The following is a 19,918-nucleotide window of genomic DNA, read 5'->3' on the forward strand; positions in this document are numbered from 1 at the left end:
GGTTACTTCTGATCCCTGAGGAATCGCTAAAACTTACTTAGTCTTACAAAACTCCTCTGACCTGCCCTGGTGATGATCCTCAGCCAGTGGATCATCTTGAGTTGCAGGAAATCCACAAGGGCAAAGAACTGTGCCAAACTGATTCATTGAGAGGGAAGTAATTTATTTCAGGCATGTGATTTCAGATGTTGCCATTCCTTGTATCTCTGAATCAAGCAGCAATTTTGGCATTCGCCTCACCTCTTAGAGAGCTGATGAAATTTGATGGAAGAAGTTTCAGGTGATATAAAGGATGATGAATTTTGTGGAGAGTAGCATAGCATAGTTGAGGAGGAAGTTCCTCAACTTGACCTCTATTCTCCATCTTAACCCTTGTGGTTGGTAATTTATTTCTCAACCTAAGGAAAACATGTCAGTGTGTATGAGTATTAAGTAGGCTATGAGGTCTAAGTCAGTGAGAAGAAAATGTTTTCTAGATAACAGTGAGTTAAGAAACTTTATCAGTTTTCATCAACATCAGACCTAGGTTATCTTTTTCTATTTGATTATGTAGTCATATAAGATGGGTCTGTATTTGGATCCTGTAGAATTTTGTAATGATGAATTCATGTGTATTAATTTTTGACATTTTTACATTGTGCATGTCTGATCTTTATAGGGGAGTGAGATACTAACTTCCTGGCTTTGTATTATTTTTGTTTCACTCCATTAAAAATTTATCTTTTTTTTAAATTTTTTTTTTAATTTCTTTTCAGCGTAAAAGTATTCTTTGTTTTTGCACCAAACCCAGTGCTCCATGCAGTCCGTGCCTTCTCTAATACCCACCACCTGGTTCCCTCAACCTCCCACCCCCCACCCCTTCAAAACCCTCAGATTGTTTTTCAGAGTCCATAGTCTCTCATGGTTGACCTCCCCTTCCAATTTCCCTCAACTCCCTTCTCTCTATCTCCCTTTGTCCTCCATACTATTTGTTATGCTCCACAAATAAGTGAAACCATATGATAATTGACTCTCTCTGCTTGACTTATTTCACTCGGCATAATCTCTTCCAGTCCCGTCCATGTTGCTACAAAAGTTGGGTATTCATCCTTTCTGATGGAGGAATAATACTCCATAGTGTATATGGACCACATCTTCCTTATCCATTCGTCCATTGAAGGGCATCTTGGTTCTTTCCACAGTTTGGTGACCATGGCCATTGCTGCTATAAACATTGGGGTACAGATGGCCCTTCTTTTCACGACATCTGTATCTTTGGGGTAAATACCCAGTAGTGCAATTGCAGGGTCATATGGAAGCTCTATTTTTAATTTCTTGAGGAATCTCCACACTGTTCTCCAAAGTGGCTGCACCAACTTGTATTCCCACCAACAGTGTAAGAGTGTTCCCGTTTCTCCAGATCCTCTCCAACACATGTTGTTTCCTTTCTTGCTAATTGTGGCCATTCTAACTGGTGTAAGGTGGTATCTCAATGTGGTTTTAATTTGAATCTCCCTGATGGCTAGTGATGATGACCATTTTTTCATGTGTCTGATAGCCATTCGTATGTCTTCATTGGAGAAGTGTCTGTTCATATCTTCTGCCCATTTTTTAATATGTTGTCTGTTTTGTGTGTGTTGTGTTTGAGGAGTTGATCCTGGATATCAACCTTTTGTCTGTACTGTCATTTGCAAATATCTTCTCCCATTCTGTGGGTTGCCTCTTTGTTTTGTTGACTGTTTCCTTTGCTGTGCAGAAGCTTTTGAGCTTGATGAAGTCCCAAAAGTTCATCTTCGCTTTTGTTTCCTTTGCCTTTGGAGACATATCTTGAAAGAAGTTGCTGTGGCTGATATCAAAGAGGTTACTGCCTATGTTCTCCTCTAGGATTCTGATGGGTTCCTGCCTCATGTTGAGGTCTTTTAACCATTTTGAGTTTATCTTTGTGTAAGGTGTAAGAGAATGGTCGAGTTTCATTCTTCTACATATAGCTGTCCAGTTTTCCCAGCACCATTTATTGAAGAGACTGTCATTTTTCCACTGTATATTTTTTCCTGTTTTGTCGAAGATTATTTGACCATAGAGTAGAGGGTCTATATCTGGCCTCTCTACTCTGTTCCACTGGCCTATGTGTCTATTTTTATGCCAGTACCATGCTGTCTTGGTGATCACAGCTTTGTAGTAAAGCTTGAAATCAGGTAACGTGATGTCCCCAGTTTTATTTTTGTTTTTCAACATTTCCTTAGCGATTCAGGGTCTCTTCTGATTCCATGCAAATTCTAGGATTATTTGCTCCAGCTCTTTGAAAAATACCAGTGGAATTTTGATCAGAATGGCATTAAAAGTATAGATTGCTCTGGGCAGTATAGACATTTTAACAATGTTTATTCTTCCGATCCAAGAGCATGGAATGGTCTTCCATCTTTTTGTGTCTTCTTCAATTTCTTTCATGAGTGTTCTGTAGTTCCTCGAGTACAGTTCCTTTACCTCTTTGGTTAGGTTTATTCCCAGGTATCTTATGGTTCTTGGTCCTATAGTAAATGGAATCGATTCTCTAATTTCCCTTTCTGTATTTTCATTGTTAGTGTATAAGAAAGCCATTGATTTCTGTATCCTGCCACATTGCTGAATTGCTGTATGAGTTCTAGTAGTTTGGGGGTGGAGACTTTGGGTTTTCATATAAAGAATCATGTTATCTGCAAAGAGAGAGAGTTTGACTTCTTCATTGCCAATTTGGATACCTTTTATTTCTCTTTGTTGTCTGATTGCTGTTGCTAAGACTTCTAATACTATGTTGAACAGGAGTGGTGAGAGTGGGCATCCTTGTCGTGTCCTGATCTCAAAGGGAAGGCTGCGAGCTTTTTCCCATTGAGGATGATATTTCCTGTGGGTCTTTCATAGATAGATTTGATGAAGTTCAGGAATGTTCCCTCTATCCCTATGTTTTGAAGCGTTTTAATCAGGAACGGATGCTGGATTTTGTCAAATGCTTTTTCTGCATCAATTGAGAGGACCATGTGGTTCTTCTCTCTTCTCTTAATGATTTGTTCTATCACATTGGTTGATTTGCGAATGTTGAACCATCCTTGTAACCGAGGGATGAATCCCACCTGGTCATGGTGGATAATCTTTTTAATGTGCTGTTGGATCCTGTTGGCTAGGATCTTGCTGAGAATATTAGCATCCATATTCATAAGTGATATTGGTCTGAAATTCTCCTTTTCGGTAGGGTCTTTGCCTGGTTTGGGGATCAGGGTAATGCTGGCTTCATAGAAAGAGTCTGGAAGTTTTCCTTCTGCTTCAATTTTTTTAAACAACTTCAGGAGAATAGGTGTTATTTCTTCTTTGAAAGCGTGGTAGAATTCCCCAGGGAATCCGTCAGGTCCTGAGCTCTTGTTATTTTTGGAGGTTTTTGATCACTGCTTCAATCTCGTTACTAGATATTGGTCTATTCAGGTTGTCAGTTTCTTCCTGGTTCAACTTTGGGAGTTTATAGTTTTTCAGGAATGCCTCCATTTCATCTAGGTTGCTTAGCTTATTGGCATATAACTGTTGATAATAACTTCTGATGATTGTTTCTACTTCCTTGGTGATCTCTCTGTTTTCATTCATAATTTTATGAATTTGGGCTTTCTCTCTTTTCTTTTGGATTAGTGTGGCCAATGGTATATTGATCTTATTGATTCTTTCAAAAAACCAGCTTCTAGTTTCATTGATACGTTCTACTGTATCTCTGGTTTTTACCTCATTGATCTCTGCTCTAATCTTGATTATTTCCCTTCTTATGTGTGGAGTTGGTTTGATTTGTTGTTGATTTTCCAGTTTTTTAAGATGTAGAGACAGCTAGTGTATTCTGGATTTTTCAGTTTTTTTGAGGGAGGCTTGGATGGCTATGTATTTCCCCCTTACGACTGCCTTTGCTGTATCCCATAGGTTTTGGACCGAAGTGTCTTCATTCTCATTGGTTTTTATGAATTGTTTCAGTTCTTCTTTGATCTCCTGGTTGAATCAAGCATTCTTAAGCAAGGTGGTCTTTAGCTTCCAGGTGTTTGAGTTCCTTCCGAACTTTTCCTTGTAAAAATTTATCTATTTTAATAAAACACATTAATTTTGGAGAATTTCAACTTATTTAGTAGATGGAAGTTATGTAAGATAATTTTCTTATTCCCTAAGTATATTTTAGATGTGAAGGTAGGATATTTTTTCCTGTGGAAAGCTACTAAACTATAATCAGAGGGGAAAAAAAATCTTATCAAAGGGCGCCTGGGTGGCTCAGTGGTTAAAAGCCTCTGTCTTCGGCTCGGGTCATGATCCCAGCGTCCTGGGATCGAGTCCCATGTCGGGCTCCCTGCTCTGTAGGGAGTCTGCTTCCTCTTCTCTCTCTGCCTGCCTCTCTGCCTACTTGTGATCTCTGTCTGTCAAATAAATAAATAAATAAAATGTTTAAAAAAAAAAATCTTATCAAAACCTGTATACCTAACTTTAGACTAACTTCCATTCATACTTTTAGAGGGAAATGTCCATTTCCTCTGTTTTAAAATTCAGAACAGCTAACAAATAAAATTTTATTCAAATGTGACACTTCTACTTCCAGACAAAATAGGGTAGTAATCGATGAGATTTATTTGCCCACCTGAAAAACAACACATAAAATATATGAAATGGGTTTTTAAGATATGTGATATCAGACAATAAAAGACAGTGATTCTTAGAGAAAGGGAAGCAGACAAAGTAAGTCTTAAAATTGTGTCAGCTTATTTTATCGCATTTCTAGGCTGTAGCACAAGAAAGGAGAACCTAGGCAGAGCCCTGCAAAGGGTACTAAGAATCAGGGAGACCAGTGTGGCTAGAGTTCACAGGACAGCATACTAAAGAGAAGTTTCAAAGAAAGAGATCCCTGGGTATCCACAGAGGGTTCCCCTCAATTATGTGGTGAATGCTAGTGAAATAACTACACAAAGCTGGGGAAAGAACAATTTCAGAGAATTAGAGGGAACAAGTGCTTGACACTCACATGGGACCAAGAATAATGCCTATTCTCACCAGGCAAATTGGAAAAATTTACAGTTCACAAGGCTTTAGATGGAGCACTCCAGAACATCTTGCCTCCGTTAGCAAGCATTAATTACCCATAGATTGAGCTTTGTTCTCCATTCAGCTCATAGACCATAACAGCCAAGTCTTGAAAACATCCAACTATTGCAAAGTAACTTAAATGCACCCCAGAATAAAACTAAGGAATATTTATACGAATACAAACATACCCAGCACCCAACAAAATAAAATTCATAATGTCTAGCATATAATGAAAGATTACCAGGCATGCAAAGAGGTAAGAAAATATGTTCCTTAATGAAAAGAATAATTCTTCAATCAAAACTGACCCAGAACTGACACAGATAGTAGAATTAGAAGACAACAACATTAAAAGCTATAATAAATGTATCATACAGGGACACCTGGGTGACCCAGTCAGTTGGGCGCCTGATCCTTGATTTTGGCTCAGATTGTGATCTCATGAGTTATGAGATGGAGCCCTTCATCAGGGCTCTGTGCTCAGTGGGTATTTTCCTTGGGGAGTCTCTCCCTCTGCCCTTTCCCCTTCTCCCTGCTTACATTCTTCCCCTGTCTCTAAAATAGATGACTAAGTCTTTGAAAAAAAAAAAATGTATATGTTCAAAAAGTTAAGTAGAAACATGGAAAATATAAAAAAGATCCATGTTAAACTTCTGGAGTTGAACACTACAATGTCTGAAATGAAAAATAGCATCCATGACATGTAGGACAACTTCAAGTGACATGTAGGACAACTTCCATGACATGTAGGACAACTTCAAGTGACATGTAGGACAACTTCCATGACATGTAGGACAACTTCAAATATATTTGTAATCAAAGTCCCAAAAGGAGTGTATGGTGGGGGTGGGGAGGGTGTATGTGTGTGTGTGTATCTTGGGAGTGTGTATGTGTGTGCGTGCATTCCTGCCTGAAAAATATCTGAAGAAATAACTATCAGAAGAAATAAAGACTATTATTTTTTCAAATTTGATATAAACTATAAACCCACAGATTCAAGAAATTTAAACATTTAAGTAGTAAATGGCAACAATCTCCTTATTACTAAAGCTAGAGAATTTTTTTAGATTTTAACCCTATTCCCCCAAATGAGATTATTTCCTTTTCCCAAAGAGATTATTGTTTTTAAAACATGCTTTTTGATAATGAAGGGTTTCATAGGATTTTGGTTGTCATGTTCTTGCAGAACAGATTACAGTGGATTAAAGGATTATGAGTTTCACAAATTATTTTAATAAGATTTGTTTCTTAATAGTGTGGTTATAGCACCCATGTCACAATAATCAGGCTAATCTCTAAATCTATCATGATTTATTTTGAAACAGTTTTTCTGTGGAGAAGAGCTATAACATTTATATTCACGTAGACATAGCTATGTATAATCTTTTACTTATTTCTCACTAACTCTTGCAGGAAACATTTATATTTCATCAGACAAGTTGACTTATTGATATCTATATTAAATAAGTTTTAGCAAGATTGGTTGCAAATATCTAAGAAATGAGTAGTCAAGCAATAATATATAAAAAATGAAATTTAATTTTAACTACTTTAACCATTATTTAAGGTCAAAATAAGTTGTGGTAAGAATTGAATCCTATAAAAATACTTGCAAGTAAATCTTAGAAGTACTTAGAAACTTTCTTAAAAATGCCAGGATGACAGTGAAAATGATGTAAGGACCTCTGAAAATTTTCCTTCCATGAAAGCTGGCAAAAAATGTTGCAACTTTGCCAGAAGTCTAGAAATTCACCAATGATTTGCCTATCCAAGAAAAAATGGCTATATCTCAGCAAGAATAATAAGCCTTATGGTGTTTTAACTTTTCCTATTGTCATCCCCTACTCTCTAGCTCAGCACTAACCTTAAAAAATAACAGCCATGCATTCCTGGTACCAGAGGGAGTAAAATGGAACTGGAGTTAAGACCCTCATTTCCCCCAAACTGTTACTATTTGACATCTTCGGTGGTTTTCTGAAAGCCACCAATAGGAAGGATTGTCCTTATTTGATCTGGCTTGTAGTATGACCAGTGCTAACAGCCTCTTTTTGGGGAGCATTAGTCTAACAATTACAGGCAAGAGTTTTAATTTCACAGCTATTTTAGCTGGCTTAACAGTTAAGCCAAACAGTAGACTAATCAAAGAGCTTAAAAGGAGAGGCTGGAAGAGATGTTCATATGTGCCTTGAAAAGCAACATATTTTTGGAAATATAGAAAGCCAGATGCATCCATAGGGCTGTGCACCTTCTCAGGAAAGTCCTGGGAAGTTCCTAAACTCCCACCTCTAGCAGACTGTAGTACTCTGCATACAAGAAGCAAAGACCAAGGCAGAGTTGTGAATTGCCTAGCTGAGTGTTGAATCCTGCCCCAACACACATACAAAGCCTCTCAGCGAACAATTCAAGTTTTAGTTCAGGTGTTTAAGGAAACCTCTATTCAATTATTAGCTGCTTGGTAAGCAAATTAGAGACTTTAGTGTCCATACATAACAAAGAATACAGACTTTTCAGAATTAGTTCAGAGAAATCACTGAACAAACAAGAATAACAAGTACCAAAAACAACAACCCTGGGAAGGGGAGAGGGAAGTATCTGATTTCCAGAGTTGCCACATTATATTATTTAAAATGTCCAACTTTCAACAAAAATTTGCGAGATGTACAAAGAAAGCATGGTTCATGCACAATGCATGATGTTGGACTTGCTAGACCGAGAATTTCAGTCAGCTATTTTAAATGTTACAAGAGCTAAAGAAAAACATGTCTGAAGAACTGAAGGAAAGTCTGAAAATGAAAACTCACCAGGTAATCAGCAAAGATACAGAAGTAAAAAAGAAATCAGATGAAATGCTGGAGTTGAAAACCATAATAACTGAAATGAAAATTTCACTCAGGATTAACAGCTAATTTAAGCAGGCAAAGGAAAGAATTAGTAATTTGGAGATAGTTCAATAGAGATAATTCAATCTGAGGAACAGAAAAAAAAAATGAAGAAATATTGACAGAGTCTCAAAAGACCTGTGGCACACCATCAAGAGTACCAACATATACATAAAGGAAGTCCCAGAAGGAGAGGGGAAAGAATGGGACTGAAAGAATAGTTTTTAAACAATAAATAAATAAGAGCTGAACCCTTCTCAAATTTGATGAAAAACAATCTATACATCAAAAAAACTTAAAAAACTCTAATTTAGAACAATCTTAAAAGATCCACAGATAAGCTTCTTATAATCAACTTGTCAAAAGTTAAACAGAGACTCTAGAAAGCAGCAAGGAGGTGACTCATCATACAGAAGGAATTTTGAATCATATTAACAAGTTGTTTCTTATTTGAAGCCATAGAGGCCAAAGTCATTGAGATGACATATTCAAAGTGAGGAGGGGTAGAATAACTGTCTACCAAGATTTCTATATCCCGACATATTTTTCTTCAAAAAAGAAGGACAAAGTAAGATAGTCCCAGGTAAACAACAACTGGGAGAGTTTGTCACTAGCAGACCTGCCCTAAAAAAATATGGGAGTCTTTTTCATTGAAGTAAAAGGACACTAGATACTGACACAAAAAAATAAAGCATACTGGTAAAGTCAGCTTCATAGGTAAATATAAAAGACAATATATATGTATTTTTGTTTTTGTCTCCTTAGCATTCTCCTATTTGATTTAAAATACAGCTGCATAAAATAATAATAAGCTATTTTGTTGGACACACAATATATAAAAAGTAATTTGTGACACTAACAACATGATTTTCTCATTAGACAAAGGAAAAGTATTTGAAAAAATCCAACGCCCTTTCATGATACAAACATTCAACAAACTAGGAAAAGAAGTGAATTTCCTCAATTTTTTTTTCAAAGTGAGTTTCCTTTTTTTATTTTTTTTTTTTTTATTTTTTGAGATTTATTTATTTATTTATTTGACAGAGATAGAGAGAGAGATCACAAGTAGACAGAGAGGCAGGCAGAGAGAAAGAGGGAAGCAGGCTCCCCGCTGAGCAGAAGCCCTGATGTGGGGCTCAGTCCCAAGACCCTGAGATCATGACCTGAGCCCAAGACAGAGGCTTAACCCACTGAGCCACCCAGATGCCCCAAACTTCTTCAATTTTTAAAAGGGCATCTCTAATAAATCTAAAGCTGATATCATTTTGAATGGTAAAAGGCTATATGCTTTCCTCAAGTCTGGCCTCCCTAACATTTCTATTCAACATTGTACTACAAGTTCAAGCCAGGGCAATTAGGCAAAAAAGAGAACTAAAAGTCATCCATGTTGACTAGTAAGTGAGGTCAGCAGGTTGAAGCATATAAAAATCAATATATAAATATCACATGTATCTTATAGATTAACAATGACCAATCTGAAAATGAAATTAAGAAAAAATGTATTTACAGATGAACAAAAAAATTAGTCAAGGAAGTGCAAAACTTACATGGAAAACCATAAAACACTGAATGAAACTAAAGACATATAAACAGAAAGACCTTCTGTGGGGTGCCTCCATGGCTCAATTGGTTAAGCAACTGCCTTCGGCTCAGGTCATGATCCTGGAATCCCTGGATCGAGTCCCACATCAGGCTCCCTGCTCCACAGAGAGCCCTCTTCTCACTCTGACCTCTCCCTTTTCATGTGCTCTCTCTCTCTCAAAAAAATTAACTAATTAATTAATTAAAAAGACATTCTGCATTTATAGAAAAACTAAAATAATTGTTAAAAGACAATATTGTTAAGATGAATCTCTGTATCTTTGGATGAGGCAGCAGTTTCTTGGTTAGGACACCAAAAGCTCAAACAACCGAAGGAAAAAACAGATCAATTTGACTTCATCACTATTAACTTTTGTGTATCAAGTTACCTTACCAAGAAAGTGAAAAGAAAACCCACAGAATAGGAGAAAATATGTACAAATCCTGTACCTGACAAGTGTCCAATATCCAAAATGTGTATATTTTTAAAAATTACAGCTGAATAATATTTAAAAACCCAATTTAAATATTGGCAAATTATTAATTTTTCCAAAGAAAATATACAAATGGTCAGTAAGTATAGGAAAAGATGCTCAGCATCATTAGTTACTAGGGAAATGCAAATAAAAACCAAAATGAGAAACTATTTCACAATGCATAGGATGGCTATAATAAAAATAATGGAAAATAATTGTTGGTGAGGATGTGGTGAAATCAGAACTCTTAGTTTGCTGGTGGTATTGTTAAAATGATATATCCACTTTGGAAGACAATTTATTCCCCCAAAATGTTATAGTAGAGTTACAATTTGAGCCAGCAATTCCACTCCTAAATATATATATATATCCAATTCAAGAGAATTGAAAACATGTTCACATAAAAATTATTAAATTATTCATATTAGCAATAAACAACCCAAATGTCCATCACCTGATGAATAAACAAAATATGGTATATCCATGCAATGAAATATTATTTGATAATAAAAAGGATTGAAGTATTGATACATGCTACGACATGATGCTAAGTAAAAGAGGCTAGTCACATATTGTATTGTTTCATGTATATGAAATCTCCAGAAAAGGGAAATTCGTTGAGATGGGAAGTAGATTAATGGTCTCCAGGGGCTTTTAAAAATCCCATACTCATGGGTATGGGATTTTCTTTTGGGTGATTAGAATGTTTTGGAATTAGGTAGTGGTAATGGTTTTACAACCCTGTTCTAAAACCCACCAGATTATCCACTTTAATATGGTGAATAATGTAGTATATAAATTATCTTTCAATAAATAAATGCCATCATAATAAGTAGTATTTGTGCTCATTTGATCATGGCACTGTTAAGGTGCTATGTAGATTAACTTGAGAGACATAGACATAGGTAATTTAATAGCAAGACAAATTTTTTTAAAGTCAGATTCATTATAATCTAATACATACACTCTAAAAATCTTATCATTAAATTTAAATTATTTTATCCTCTTGATGTTATAATTATTTCAGAAAAACATCTCACACTTACCTTTAAGAGGAACAAGTACAATAATAATGGACATTTAAGGGAAATTCTTTACATTGACTCTTCATGACTAATACAATTGAAACTAAAATCTGAGAAGTTAAGCAGGATTGTTGGATGCAATATGCATTATTTGAACTTTTAACATAAACTGTTATTTGTATAACATTTTATTCATGTTTTAAAAAATCTATAAGTAGATGAATATGACTATTTATAAAAAAATTTTTTTCAGGTCAAGCAAATAAAATAGCCAAAGAAGCTGCTAACAGATGGACTGGTATGTATTATAATGGTACTGATAAGCTATAGTTAAGCTTTTTCCACACTTACTGTGATATCTGAAATATAGAAGCTATTGTGCCTAGTTTTGTTCAAGAAAAGACCTTTCTAGAAGTGTATGTATTAAGTTTTGTTTTTTGTTTTTTTAAGATTTTGTTTTTTGGGGCTTCTAGATGGCTCAGTCAGTTAAACATCTGCATTAGGTTCAGGCCATGATCCCAGGGTCCTGCTCAGCCTGCTTCTCTCTCTTCCACTCTCCCTGCTTGTTTTCCTTCTCTTGCTCTCTCTCTCTCTCTCTCTCTGTCAAATAAATAAAATCTTTAGGAAAAAAAAAATAAAGACTTTGTTTATTTTTAGAGAAAGAGTGCACATAAGTATGAGCAGGGGGAGGGACAAAGGGAGAGAGAGAGAATCTCGAGCAGACTCTGCACTGAGAGTGATATAGGGTTCAATCCCATGATGCTGGGTTCATGACCTTAGCCAATACTGAGTTATACATTTAATTGAGTGAGCCATTCAGGAATCCCGGTATTGAGTTTTTATTAACTCATTATATTAAAGCATTTTAGTTACTTAAGTCTGTTGGTTTTTTTTTTTTAAGATTTTATTTATTTATTTGACAGGTCACAAGTAGGCAGAGAGGCAGACAGAGAGAGAGAAGGGAGGAAGCAGGCTCCCTGCTGAGCAGAGAGCCTGATGTGGGGCTGGATAGCAGGACCTGAGATCATGACCTGAGCCGAAGGCAGAGGCTTTAACCCACTGAGCCACCCAGGCACCCCTACTTAAGTTTATTTTTTTTTTAATCGTACTGTGAGTCATTTTGTATGTAAAATACAATGTATTTTTGTAAAACCAATGACTGCTTACAGTTTAACTTCTGTGTAATTTTTCCTAGATAAGTCACTTGGGCTACTACTTAAGCTTTATGATTTTAGTATAAGATAAAACTTCAGGAATTTCATGAATTCTAAAGATTTGTCTTCTTGTTCATAATAATAATAGCTAACATTTGTTGAGGGCTGGACTATAAGTCAGGCATCACAAAGAGTACCTGTGGTGCATTCTCATTTTATCTCTGCAACAATCTTGTGAGTTAAATAGGATTATCATCCCTAATTTTAGCAATGGAACTGAGGCCATTGGGAGCCCATGGCGACACATGGGCTAGGCAATGAACAGGAATTAGAATCCAGCTTTCCTGATCCCAGAGTCCAAGCTCTTACCACTACATGATACTGTCTTCTCTGTATACCTGCTTTCATATAAATATTTCGTTAATCCATTTGCCAATGGATATACACTCTGGTCTACACAAGAGATGTTCTAAGAAATGAGAATTAATAAGGTATTTTCCCCTGTGTCTTAAAGCGTAGAAGATAATTAATAAGGATTGTTATCAAATATATACAGGTATGATCAGTATTGTTAAAACATGTCTACAAATTACACTGACGTTTTTCTAGTGTTCTAAAGTAATGGTAATTCAACTTTTACCATCTGGTAAGAGTCCGTAATACCGTCACATGTACCACTCATCATCATTCTGTTTATCTGGGAGAGTATGGGTAAAACTGTATTGACACAGAGACGCAGAAAATTTTAAGTGATGCCTTGAGTCAAAGGTGATTAGTCACTGGATGTACAAAGGTTCGAGCCAGGTTTCCTGACTCTGTGTTGAGGCTTCTGTATGTCACACAACATTCATGAATCACGTGTCCTTGTCTATTTTAGAATTAAGTAGGTTGATAAAATAATTGTAATTGTCTTTTTGTTCTGATAAATTTGCAATCTTATTTATTACAAAGTAATACATTTCATAAATATTCTAATGTTTTAGTGATGAGCACAGACGAGGGTAAAAACAGTAAGCTAATATTGACTAAAAGAGAAAAATGAGATGTGTGTCCAATAACTATAATTAAATAATAAATACAATGATATCAATAGAAAATTTGAGAAATACAAAACTTTGAGCAAGGAAGACAAGTGGACTCATAGGTTAAAAATAAGACAAAGTGGCAGGCGCCATGGCACCCATGAAAAAGCTCGTGGTGAAGGGGGCCAAAAAAAAAGAAGCAAGTTCTGAAGTTTACCCTTGATTGCACCCACCCTATAGAAGATGGAATCATGGATGCGGCCAATTTTGCGCAGTTTCTTCAGGAGAGAATCAAAGTGAATGGAAAAACTGGAAATCTCGGTGGAGGGGTCATAACCATTGAAAGGAGCAAAAGCAAGATCACTGTAACTTCCGAGGTGCCTTTTTCCAAAAGGTATTTGAAATATCTGACCAAAAAATACTTGAAGAAGAATAACCTCTGTGACTGGCTGTGCGTGGTGGCTACGAGCTACGAGGAGAGCTACGAGCTGCGCTACTTCCAGATCAACCAGGACGAGGAGGAGGAGGAGGACAAGGATTAGAAGTCCTGCGTCTGGAATATTTTGTATAATCTTTAAATAAAATCTAGGAATCACCAAAAAAAAAAAAAGACAAAGTGAAATCCTGCAATAGCTCTCGGGAAAGCAGCTCAGTAAGCAGTAGGAACAAGCAGCCTTTGTATATGGTGAGAAGAACTTCACTTTGAAAGGAATGCAGATTGTGTGCTTTATTTAGCTGCTGTATCACTTACTGAACTTCTCTGAAGCTGCTTCCTCCGTGTAGATTATATCTACCTTACATTTTGGGAGAATTAAATAAAACAGTTTGTAAGCCCTTTCACACAATCTTAGATACATAGATAAACAAATACTCCCCTTTCCCGTTCTTCTCTTAAAAAATCCTTTCATGTTTTCCACTTGATCATAAATGTCCAGTTATGGAAAAAAGAATAATTTGAACTTTTTCCCCTTATGTTATTAGTTGAGAAAGAACCTGAAACTGTTAAAATCATATAGGAAGGAAGATGTTTTTAGCACAGCAGAAACAGCTGTTGGGAGCCATATTTCCATTTGAAGTTACAACTTGATCCTTCCAATTTAAAAGTGTTAAGAAAAGCATGGAGTTTAAAAACAAATTACACCTCAGAAAACCAACCTGTCTTCAAAACAAAAAGAAAACATTGGTAATACTTGTAACCAGAGATTTTATCTACTTATTAGTTAAAGTTTTGCTTTCTTTTTATCTAAAAAGTTTCTTAAAATATGTTTAGAATGGAAGATAGTTACTGTTCAGTAATTCATTATGTCAGTTTTACAAAATGAGAGATGATCTTAGGGTATAAATATAATTGGAAATATCATATCTAAATGATTTATGGCATTAAATACACCTTTTTTTTTTTTTTTAAAGATTCTATTTATTCATCTGACAGACAAAGAGGTACGCAGAGAGGCAGGCAGAGAGAGGGGAAGAGAAGCAGGCTCCCTGCCTAGCCTGGAGCCAGATGCCAGATCCAGCACCCTGGGATCATGACCTGAACCGAAGGCAGAGGCCTTAACCCACTGAGCCACCCAGGCGCCCCTTAAATACACCTTAAGTGTGATTTAACAACTTATATAAAATCTGACATAATAATTAAGATAGTCGAGTTTTTATGACTTTCTGTGAGAGGCATCTCCGTGAGTGAGGAGGGGGATAGGTGTTGTGAGGTCCTAAATACAGATTCACGTTTATGATTTTGCCCATCTTTATTTCTGCGTATATCCTGGGGATGCCACCATGGAAATAAGCAGAAATCCTACTACTCTTAAGGATGTTTCTTTAAAGGAAAAAACAACAACAACAACAACTATTTTTTATCCATTTATAAAAATTTCCACATAATAGGAGAATTTTATTTGACAGGGAATAAATCATCAAGATCGCAGGTAATATTGTCTTGAAGGCAGACATCCAGCAGGCCGAGACAGGTTTAGTCAGTCTTTTTGAGTTGGTCCATGAAGCATTGTTTTGGATAGGCTTTTGTTTGGTCTTCTGTTCGTTTTAATATTTGGAGATTTAATCGCTTCTCGGCCTTTTGGCAAAGATCAAGTGTAATCTTTGGATGTTTATAATAAAATGGTTCCTTGCATTCATGTGAACCAGCAACTCCTTCCTGCTAAGCCTGTAACCTTACTGTGCTGCCTTAGTTTTCTCGCTCCTAATCCAGGTTTGAAGTCTGTTCCTTCATGCTTCCTACAGTGTTGCATCTGTTCTCATTTGCTGGCAGTCTTTCTGTGCTCTTGGAGCCTGTTCTGGAAGCTATACACATAAGGAGCCTGTTCTGGAAGCTATACGTATAATACTTTCTCTTTTTAACATACATAACCCTTTGGAATTATCTAGTAATAAGTTAATGTTTCTCTCTCAACTCTTGTGTCAGCTTGAAGGTATAGTCTGTCTACCTTACAGGTACCTGTAATAACTTCATACCCATCTCACGCAGCAGTGGGCCCCATGTTTTTAACTGTGACTGACAAGAATGTATGGTTATGTAGGCTCTAGGAAAACGAAACAAATCATTCTGGAGTGCCTCATGTTAGTAGTGGTCTTTCATAGGTCCCCAGGAAAACTAAAGATTTGCTTTAAATTGTTACATAAAGATTCATTTTTTAACATCTGCTGATATTCCATTACAGTTTAATTTTAAAAACTGGGGATGTTTTGTTAACATTCTATTTGATGGAGTAGTAGTCACTTGAGAAACAAACTTCATCCCAAACATGTAATTATTATTCGTTACTTGGAATTAAATTTCCCAAAATGATATATTTAAAGGTGATCAAACTTTAGTCTGTTAAAGGTAACAAATTACCCTTAATTTTTTAAGGGTAACATAATAAAATAGACATAGCTCAGAGATATTATAGGTTTGGTTCCAGACCACTGCAGTAAAGTGAATATTGCAATAAAGTGAGTCAAATCAATTTTTTGCTTCCCAGTACAGGTAAAAGTTATGTTTTTACTATACTGTAGTCTATTAAGTATACAATAGCATTATGTCTAAATAAGTAAGGCATATACCTTATTTTAAAAATAATTTATTGCCAGAAAGCATTAACTATCTGAGCTTTCAGTGAGTTGTAATCTTTTTGCTGGTGGAGGGTCTTGCTTCCAGGCTGATGGCTGCTGACTGACCAGGGTGGTGGCTGCTGAAGGTCACGATGGCTGTAGCAATTTCTTAAAATAAGACAACAAAAAAGTTTGCCACATTGATTGACTCTTCCATTCACAAATAATTTCTCTGTAGCGTGTGATGCTGTTTGTTAGCATTTTATCCACAGTAGAACTTTCAAAATTGGAGTCCATTCTCTCAAACCCTGCCCCTGCTTTAACAACTAAGTTTATGTAATGCTGTAAATTCTTTGTTGGTCATTTCAACCGTCTTCACAGCATCTTCACCAGGAGGAGATTTCATCTCAAGAAATCGCTTTCTTTGCTCATCCATGAGAAGCACCTCCTATACCTTCAACTTTTAACCTGGTATTGCAGCATTTCAGTCCCATTCAGGCTCCACCTTGAATTTTAGTTCTCTCGTTGTTCCCACCAGATCTGCAGTTACTTCCTCCACTGAAGCCTTGAACTTCTCAAAGTCATCCTTGAGAGTTGGAACCCACTTCCACCACACTTGTTAATGTTGATATTCAGACCTCTTCTCATAAATCATGAATGTTCCTAATAGCATCTAGAATGGTGAATGCTTTCCAGAAAGTTTTTAATTTACTTTGCTCACATTCATCAGAGGAATCACTCACTATCTATGGCAACTATAGCTCTATGCAGCGTATTTCTTAAGAAGATTTGAAAGTCAAAAATACTTTTTGATCCATGGGCCACAGAATGGATGTTGTGTGAGAGCACAGGCAGAGTCGATCCTTCAGGTCTTAATTTGAACAGAGTCCTTCAGGGCTCTAGGATTTTCAGAATGGTAAATGAGCATTGGTTTCAAGTAAAAGTCACCAACTGTTTTTGCCCCCAACAAGAGAGTCCGCCTGCTCTTTGAAGCTTTGAAGCCCAGCACTGACTTCTCCTCTTTAGCTACGAAAGTCCTAAATGGTGTCATCTTTCAGTAGAAAGCTGTTTCATCTATATTGAAAATCTGTTGTTCAGTGTATGATCTTAGCTAGATCTTCTGGAGAACTTGCTGCAGCTTCTCCATCAGCACAAGCTGCTTCTTCCTGCATCTTGATGTTATGAAGATGGCATCTTTCCTTAAACCTCATGACCCATCCTCTGCTGGCTTCCAACTCTTCCTTCTGCAACCTCTCCAACTCTCACTTCTCAGCCTTCAGAGTACTGAGGAGACTTAGGGCCTTCCTCTGGATTAGGCTTTGGTTTAAGGGAATGTTGTGGCTGGTTTGATCTTCTATCCAGACTACTCCAATTTCTCCATATCAGCAATGAGGCTGTTTCACTTTCTTATCATTTGTGTGTTCACTGGAGTAGCACTTGTTGTTTCTGTCCTGAACGCTTCCTTTGCATGTACAACTGGACTGCCTGGCACTAGGGGCCTAGTTTTCAGTCTGTTTGACCTTTGACATGCCTTCCTCACCAAGCTTAATCATTTTTAGCTGTTGATTTAAAGTGAGGGAAATACAATGCTTCCTATCCCTTGAATACTTAGAGGCCAATGTAGGGTTTATTAATTAGCTTAATCTCAATATTGTTGTGTCTCAGGAAATAGGGAGGCCCGAGGAGAGGTACAGAGATTAGAGAACAGCCAGTTGGTGGGACAAACACACAAAACATTGATGGATTAAGTATGCTATCTTATACAGGTGCAGTTTATGGTGCCCCAAAACAATTACAATAGTAATATCAAAGATCAATCCTCATAGATCACCAGAACAAATATAATAATATTAATGAAAGAGTTTCAAGTATGTGAAAATTACCAAAATGTGGCATAAATATATGAAGTGAGCAAATGCTATTAGAAAAATGGTGCTATTAGACTTTCTCTATACATGGTTGCCACAAACCTTCAATATGTAAAAACTGCACTATCTTTGAAGTACAATAAAGTGAAGTACAATACATAAGATTAGATAGTTATATTCTTTTTACTTCTTCTTTTATTACATTGGAATAAAGATTTAACCGTAAGTCTTTGTACACAATTTATTTTGTTTCCTTGGGATAAATCCTTGTAGGTAGATACAATACCTCTTCTGTGGCAAAATGCATTTTTAATTCCCCTCAGAGGACACAAAAGATACCTCTGCTCCTATCTTAGTCTTAAAATAGGAGAACTACCTTCTATTCTCCTCTCCCCTTCTCCTCACACTGACCTGATTATCTGGGAACCATCATTATCTGTGGGGCGAGGAAAAAGTCTAGAGAGAATGTGTACCCTTTGGGAACAGGAGCAATTTAATTCCTGAGCCTCTGCTGTGGAAATGGTGGTAGAAACACCATTGTTATCCTTTCCCTGTTTTTGGATTATTCCTAAATTGAGTATTCTTTAATGGCAGCTAATCTGCTGCATTTTTAAATATGCAATCTCATTGCTGAAAATTAAAAGAATTTTAAAGAATTAAAATTATTAAAGAAGATTAATTTAATTAAAGAATATTCCTTCTTCAGAAATGAATTGCCTTTACTTTTGAAAATAAAGCACATTTGATATGTTGACACTTCTGAAGGTAATAGAAGTAACAAAAAAGAATATTATATTTAACATGTTTTATGATTGTGTTTTTAATTCTTAAAAATATTTCTCAATTTTCTTTATAGATAATATATTTGCAATAAAATCTTGGGCCAAAAGAAAATTTGGTTTCGAAGAAAATAAAATTGATAAAAACTTTGGAATTCCAGAAGACTTTGACTACATAGACTAAAATGTTCAATGTTGGTAAAGGATCTATGTACTTGTGAATATGTAATTTTTAAAATGTTATTCAAATGTACCAAATTGCCATTTACCTATAATTGTGTTTATCATTTAATTAATTTTAAATAAAGTACAAAGTGGACATGATTTTCTCTTTTTTTGATCTATCAAAAGCAGGATTATGACCATATTCCCAGGTGGTCATCAAAGTAGGATAATGCAAATAAAATCATCTACTTTACAAATAATTTTTTAGGGGTCACAGATATCATGACATGATAACATTTTTTTAGTTTCACTCAAATATTAAACATTGAGAACTAAGGGTACCTTTGAAGGTCCTATTACAGACATATACCCACACATAAATACTTGGAAAAAACCTTTAAAGCTTTAATGGGTTCTCTACTATTTTTCATTATTTAGTGGGAAATGTATGTGGTTGATTTTCATTATACTGCCTCATGTTTGTGAATTTACTATAGAAAAAAATACAAAATGTTGGTGTACTCAAGTTTAAAGTTAGGTAGTAATTTCTCAGTCATGAAAACTTCTTTTGACTTTTTGATGCCCTTTTACTCTAAAGAACAAGCATGTGACCCTTTGTCCCAATTTATGCACTTTTTTAAAGATTCAGTGGCATTAGCCTGCCACACATCACCTACTGGAGTTCAGGGATTTTCTTTTTTTCAACTACATTTTAAAAAAGCAAATTAAAAATAATTTGTTTTGTGTGTATAACTTTTTTTCCAGTTCAGCTTGGGTATTCAGGGTATGGGCAGGCACTCTAAGAAAAACTTAAAAAAAAACAAAACTAATGTGTGTAATGCTCTTTACTCACATGCCTTAATTTT

General features: G+C 35.9%; 1 protein-coding gene and 1 pseudogene across 5 annotated transcripts in view; both read left to right on the forward strand.

Annotated features, from left to right (window-relative positions):
- Window positions 1-19,211, forward strand: part of MND1 (meiotic nuclear divisions 1) — a 73,018-nt gene extending 53,807 nt beyond the window's left edge. The window contains exons 7-9 of one of the 4 annotated variants that reach the window (XM_082726739.1): window positions 8,811-8,908; window positions 11,267-11,311; window positions 18,965-19,211. In XM_082726739.1, the coding sequence (XP_082582865.1) occupies window positions 8,811-8,908; window positions 11,267-11,284 (116 nt within the window). In that variant the 3' untranslated portion in view covers window positions 11,285-11,311; window positions 18,965-19,211. Of the gene's footprint in view, window positions 1-8,810; window positions 8,909-11,266; window positions 11,312-11,936; window positions 11,986-18,964 lie in introns of those variants that run through there. The other 3 variants (XM_082726738.1, XM_082726741.1, XM_082726740.1) reach the window with 3 other exon arrangements.
- Window positions 13,326-13,805, forward strand: LOC309862636 (large ribosomal subunit protein eL22 pseudogene; annotated as a pseudogene). The gene has a single exon. The product of its transcript is annotated as a large ribosomal subunit protein eL22 pseudogene (transcript).
- Window positions 19,212-19,918: the final 707 nt, after the last annotated feature.

This window comes from Mustela nivalis (genome assembly GCF_964662115.1).
Source record: "Mustela nivalis genome assembly, chromosome: 4".
Classification (NCBI taxonomy): domain Eukaryota; kingdom Metazoa; phylum Chordata; class Mammalia; order Carnivora; family Mustelidae; genus Mustela; species Mustela nivalis.